Source organism: Salvelinus sp. IW2-2015, unplaced genomic scaffold (genome assembly GCF_002910315.2).
Source record: "Salvelinus sp. IW2-2015 unplaced genomic scaffold, ASM291031v2 Un_scaffold2843, whole genome shotgun sequence".
NCBI classification, from domain to species: Eukaryota; Metazoa; Chordata; class Actinopteri; order Salmoniformes; family Salmonidae; genus Salvelinus; species Salvelinus sp. IW2-2015.
In genome coordinates this window covers 39,226-46,386 of record NW_019944143.1, presented here as the reverse complement: position 1 = coordinate 46,386, position 7,161 = coordinate 39,226, and the positions used below count along the sequence as shown (strand labels likewise).

The 7,161-nt window shown below is 37.5% G+C and overlaps 1 protein-coding gene across 1 annotated transcript in view; it reads left to right on the top strand.

Annotated features, from left to right (window-relative positions):
* Window positions 1-7,161, top strand: part of LOC112074836 (uncharacterized) — a 49,228-nt gene that overhangs the window by 12,076 nt on the left and 29,991 nt on the right. The window contains 1 exon segment of the mRNA XM_070440694.1: window positions 3,878-4,116. Coding sequence (XP_070296795.1) covers window positions 3,878-4,116 — 239 coding nt within the window.

The following is a 7,161-nucleotide window of genomic DNA, read 5'->3' as shown; positions in this document are numbered from 1 at the left end:
CTTCGTGTTCGGCGGTCCGACAGTCGATGCTCGCCTTGTTCGGCGGTTCGGCCGCCGTCGAATCGCATGCCTCTCCTTGTCGGGGACGGTGTTCGGCGTCGAATCGAGCCTCTCCTTCGCTCGGCGCGTGTGTCTCTCGGTCAGAAAGTCAGATGCCTCTCCTTGTTCGGCGTGTTCTCGCGGTCGACAGTCGACTGGCCTCTCCTTTTCGCCGCGGTGTTCGGGCGGTCGAAGTCGTCGGTCTCTTTCTAGCCATCAACCGATCCCATTTTTCATTTTTCCATTTTGTTTTTGTCTCTTGTTCCCACACACCTGTTCAACATTTTCGCTCATTATGGTGTTGTGTATTCTAACCCTCTGTTTTACCCCATGTCTTGCTCGTGGTTATTGTTTATCTGTTCATGTATACGCACGTTAAGCGCTGTTAGCTGGTAATGTAATAAACCCTTATTTGTATTTCGACAGTTAGTTTGTGCCGTGTGCTTTTGCGTGGCCAATAAAAGGGCTCCTTCTGTTACCAACTATCTGCCTTCTCCTCGCCTGACTTCCTACAGCCCTTCACGCATACCCTGACAATATATTCTTTATAATTTTATCTAGACGGAACACAAGCCTCATATCTACGAAAACGACTATTCCTCACTAATCCCAAGAACACAGGAGGCTGAGGTTTAGATTCACATACTCTAAATATACTTTTAAAATTAAACGCAGATTCTGAAGTATGTTAAGAACCACGAACAGTTATTAGAGTAAATGTACTTCACCTATAACTATTTATTCGACTCTTTGCTGCGTGGTTTTAAACTCTTTGCGTCATAAGTTATACTTTATATAGTGATTATCTGAGTAAAATTTCCCAGATATAGAGAGATCTATACCCGAAATTCCCGTCTAAGTAAATGTCAAAGAATTTTTAGAAGACTGGCGAAGGATATTGGTGATAACGAGCATTAGCAACGTTTACATAGATTTTCCCCTCACAGGATACCTATAATAGCACAGTTACATAAATGGATTTAATTTATTACATTTTATAAAATAATCTGCGTGTATTGTGTCCACAGTGACACATGGGTATGAGTAAATGATATAAACTAAGTTTGTGCGGTCTTTGTATCGTCTACATTCAACTGATTCATGCAGGTGATTGGATTATAACGCTACGTACTGCGAGTCATGTCGAGGGTGAGATATGTCTTGCATTCTCAATGAGTTACATATAACCTCTCAACCTGCAATAACCCCAAATAAAGTCTACATAGAGTTGATTGTTAGACGCACAGGTTTGCCTTGCTCCAAGTAATTTTCCTTTCACTTGATGTATCATTGAGCCAGTTTCGAAATATTTGTGATTATGTAAATCTACTTGCCAATTACACGAATTTCCAAGGCACCGAATCGATAGTTCATACCCTTTATTACTAAAAGTATTATTAACTTCTCGTGGTGTAATCTTGATGTACAGCAATCACAATGATCCTGTACAATGTCAAACAATGCTCAAGTTTTCTTATCTCTTAATTAAGTGATTTTCTAGTACATATATCCTTATAACACCAATCACTCAAATTGTCGTTATGCACCACAAGACTAAATACATTGAGAACAGGATAGCGAAATTGATTGAAGACTACAATTACCCTCATCACGGACCTTACTTGTGAGGTGCAGAGACCTATCTACATTAGTGACAATATGTATAAACCATTACTGACACAGTTCAGACTTGAAATATTGGGCACTTTCCAGTGCCCACTCGAGGGTAATTCTCACCATATGAGTGGCTACACAAAGAGTGAGTTTATTCACAATCTGGCTCGAGGAAAAAAGCACTGGTGATAATATATATGATGAGACAGCAAATACATGTATGTAGTCTTAAAATCAAAGGTCAAAAGAGTCTTGTATCATTTTAATAAATGTTACTCTTAGCGAATTAACACTGTGAAAAAACAATTTTTCCAAAAAAAGTAGTTTTCTCCACATGGTTCCCATTAGTGTAATAAATTAATTTGACTCCTAATTCGAAATTTCACCTGAGCTGAAGCGTAAGGAGACCATTATAATGTTTCGCATTATTGTTTCTTTAGCTCAATGTATATACTATGACTGTTCCGTTTACCGTACTCGGAATACATGATTGAAGCACTTCTAAGAGAGAAGTGCTACGATACCAAAAGAGCGCACACAATTGGATAATATACCGCCAGCAATCTCCTGGTTTGCCTTTGCACCCTTAGAGTGTTCTTCTTGTGATGAGTAACCAAAGCAGCATATACACTTGTGCCTCCGGAAAATACTAAAACTATCTGCTCGGAGCACATTCTATAAACGTATATCTTCCATTTCCTTCTACAATATATAAAAGAGAAAAAAGCTGTTCCGCTGTAATATTAGATCTGCTCCCCCTATATACTGAAGGATGATGACTGTGGAATTGCACTGATGAAAAGTATAGATCCAACATTTTGAGTATTAAGCAATTGTTTTTTTAGTGCTATTAGAATGACAAATCTACAATTTAAGGAGTTGACTATTTTTACATGGTGTTCTTTGACGTAAAATACATTAAAGATAATAAATAGATGACATATTTACTGTCAAGTATATATTAGCCTAATGTAGATACTTGACATAGGAATATGTAGTGAATACAGTCAATAAGTTGCGATTTAAAGTATCAAACTGCGCTAATTATAACAACAATGATCTTTAGCATGTGCAATTGAGTCAATTAGCTCACATAATGCAAATTGTACTTCAAATTTCAAATGACCGTAAGATCTACTCCTTGTTCACTTTGATGCTAAATAGTAATTAGTTGTTTAACTGACCACAACAAAGTGTTAGTGTGCTATGACTACTTAACTAAAATGAAATTAAAGGCAATTAAAACTTGTTTAGCTGTATGCATATGACTATATCAACCTTGTGTTGCCGTTCCTAGGACTAATTCGCACTTGCCCATGAGCCTAATGGTAAATAGTTTGTAGTCAGATGCGCTTTTTCATGTCGAACCGCATATATTACCATCTCATCTATTTTTGATGAAGTATGTACATAACATACCTATAAAACTATTAATCTTAACATAGAGAAGAGAGAAAGATATATCAGAGAAACACGTAGTACTATAGCTGCAAACTAGTGACAAAGAAACCATCTGCTCGGTGTAACACAAGACTTATGGTCGCAAGACCGTATGAATATGTTCACCCATCTGACTAAAAATCATTCTACAGTTTTGATATACCTAGCTCCACTTAGCATTTCTTAACATTGTTTTTGTAATGTATCAACACAATGTATCCAAGCCAAACCAATTTCAGTTGTAGTTGTAGCGTCGGACCTTAACCGACAATACATGACGAGAAACTGTCGCGCACCACACCTCATGTTCCTGTTCTTCTATTCATCTCTGGCAAGCCCATCCGAAGGGTTGAAGAGTACATGCTAAGTCCAAAAAATCTCATCGCAAACTCAACATCGTCCTCTGTCGCCTCACACCCCACGCATCCCTCGCCATGGGTTGAGAGATCCTCCCCATGTGCGCTGTTACTTCTCCGGCATCTATCCCTCTCCTATCCCTACGGAGTACACATGATCTCACTCGTCTTACTGGGCGTGACACACATCTATCCGCCTCAACATCAGAATGGTCATGTGCATTTCTCGTCGATGACAAACTATAGCGGACGCGTTCAGTTGTTTAAGTTATCTCTCACCATAAAGAGACATAGGATTACCTTTCCTCTCACATCGTGAAGTTAGTGCATTGAGCTCATATAGCTAAAGATATTGTACCCTCAGACACGTCTCTTGCTTCCCATGTCTCTGCTGCTGACTGCCTGACGCCCCCTGACTTCTCTCTCAGACGACTCTATGCCGAGAATGAGCTCTCTGTGCTCAGCACACCCCCACCACCATTCCATTGGCTCGCCATCAAGGGTAACAAGCCAATCCCTACACACCCTCACACATCAGAGCAGCATGCCACTCACGTGACGCTCTTCTGCCTCAGAACCAGCCAGGACACACTTGCATTCACCACCTCTAGTCTACGGACAACAGCAGGACAAAGCGAAGAGAAACTACAATATAGGAACGATCATAGTACGTATCGGTCAGAGACAGGCCACACTAAGAGCAGTGCTATGTAATGCACATATCATCACAACTTCTACTAATTCAATAGCGTTGGCACAACAATATCCCCCAACTTTAAGTCCTACATTCTATGCTCTAATAACTTGACATCATATCAACAATTATAAGGAGTATTAGAATTCGCCATCTATGGTGCTCTTATCTCCAGCTGCGTCCTGTTATACTTTACTCATTTATCGGCTCTATCTCAGACTTAAGAGACCCTAATACATGAATCTGACTATTAAATACTGTTTACATGCATGACAATTATATACAATCATATTACTTAAATATCCAAACTATTTATGAACAGTGTATAAGTCAGTAGGAACTGGTGTTAGGACTTTAACCGAAACATCCTATTACCGTCTGACTTTAACGATTATGTGTCTAAGATATGGTGCTGCCATATCTATCAATCGTACCTTGTGTATTCTCAGTAGCTCAGATAAAAGAAAGTCATCACAGGATAGTGCAAGCACACACACACACACAATATAGATTTACATGAAATTATATTTATTGGTAATATTAACATCAAAGATAAATGTAGTAATAAACAGRTTAGGAATATTGTTTGTGATACTACAATTCCCTCATCAAGACTCTTTTGGTTGAATATCTATGGTGATATACAATGGGGGAAAGCATGGAAAATTGATAACAAATATTGTATCAGTAACAAGGTAAAGGAAGTTTCATTTAAAATGTTACATAGAATTTATCCTGTGAAACATGTTTTGGAAAGATTCAAGCTGAATATTGACTATAATTGTGATTTCTGTGGAATGGAGAAGGAGACCATTTTGCATTTGTTTTTTGCCTGTATTTATAGTCGATTTTTTTGGATTGACATACAGAATTTAGTTACAAAACAAATTGGACCGGTAGTACTATTTAATGGTTTTGATTGAAAAAGCCAAACCTTGACCCGGAAAATATAAAAAACTATCGGCCTATATCGAATCTTCCATTCCTCTCAAAAATTTTAGAAAAAGCTGTTGCTGAATATTGACTATAACTGTGATTTCTGTGGAATTGGAGAAGGAGACCCTTTTGCATTTGTTTTTTGCATAGAATCATTTTTGGGATTGACATTTAATGGTTTTGATATAATGATTTATTTCAGAAATTCTGATGTAGATAAAGATGTAGTATATTTAATTAAACTGCTAATAATACTAGGTCAATTTAATATTCACAAATGCAAATGGGTCTAATTCAAAACCTAACTTTTTTCACTTTATAAATTAATTTTAAACAATATGGCACTACTTTAACTAAAATGAAATTAAAGGCAATTAAAACTTGTTGTATTATTAATGAATGTGATTTGTTTGTTTAGGATTCCTGGCTATGTAAATAGTTTGTATGTATGCTTGTTTGCATGTGACTATTCCTCTTTTGTTTGTTGATATTTGTTAATAAAAAATTTAAAAAATAATAATAAAAAAAGAAAAAGAAAGAAAGGGAACAAACAGATCTGGGACCAGACTAGGCAACTATAAAGTTACATTTAAAAAATCAGTTTTATTTGATAATTACATTTTTTACCTTTTTTTGTGTCCAATGTGTCCAACACATTTCAGTTAACCCAAAGATGTGGCCTATCTTCTGATTCTGGCAAGCAGCCAAGGTTAAAAAGCTACATCCAATCAGAATTCACACTCTGCATATCCTGAGTAGAATCATGTTTACTTAGCAACACTCTCTCATTGGCTAGAAATGACTAGTTTATGGGAACATGAAACTTAACAGAATGTAAGGTGCAGCATATTTGGGCGCTTTAGTTTTGTTATATTCCCATTAAAAAAAACTGTAGATTGTTGTACATTTAATTAGTGAGGTAGTTAAGTAGAATTCTCACTTTTGTCTCCTGTTGTGACTGTGAGAGCCTATTTTCAGAGTTTTGCATGAGTTTTAGACCATTCCATTGGTCCTTAAGGTAAATCTCCACCCACCTGGGGCACCTGGCTATGCAGAACCAGCAGGACCACTGCTTCAGCTCTCTGTGACAACAGCAGACAACAATATACAGATCTGTGCAACCACACTAAAAGTGAGTATTCAACTTAACTACCTTACTAATTAAATGTTGTACAACAATCTACTTTAAGTATTTGAATAACTGTTGCACAATATTAGGTAGACATTTTATTGATACCAGGTCTGTTAATATTTATGCGTAAATAATCATGTGATTGCAGTATGTTTGTATTTATACACATTTTAATATTGTAGAACAGTGAAAGGAGAAACATGGTTAGACTTTAACCTGAAACATTTACCTTGTTTAGTGCAGAGATAGTGCAGTACACATTTACCTTGTTTAGTGCAGAGATAGTGCAGTATACTGTACCTTGTTTAGTGCAGAGATAGTGCAGTATACTGTACCTTGTTTAGTGCAGAGATAGTGCAGTATACTGTACCTTGTTTAGTACAGAGATAGTGCAGTATAGTGTACCTTGTTTAGTGCAGAGATAGTGCAGTATACTGTATCTTGTATAGTGCAGAGATAGTGCAGTATACTGTACCTTGTTTAGTGCAGAGATAGTGCAGTATACTGTACCTTGTTTAGTGTAGAGATAGTGCAGTATACTGTACCTTGCGAGAAGAGATCACTATCCTGGCACTAAACAAGGTACAGTATACTGCACTATCTCTGCACTACACAGTGTTCAGCAGGATTACTGCACTATCTCTGCACTAAACAAGGTACAGTATACTGCACTATCTCTGCACTAAACAAGGTACAGTATACTGCACTATCTCCTGCACTAAACAAGGTACAGCGTATACTGCACTACTATCTGCACTAAACAAGGTACAGTATACTGCACCATTCTGCACTAAACAAGGTACAGTATACTGCACTATCTCTACACTAAACAAGGTACGTATACTGCACTATCTCTGACTAAACAAGGTACAGTATACTGGCACTATCTCTGCACTAACAAGGTACAGTATACCGGCACCGCTAACTCCTAACAACTAAACGCAAGATAG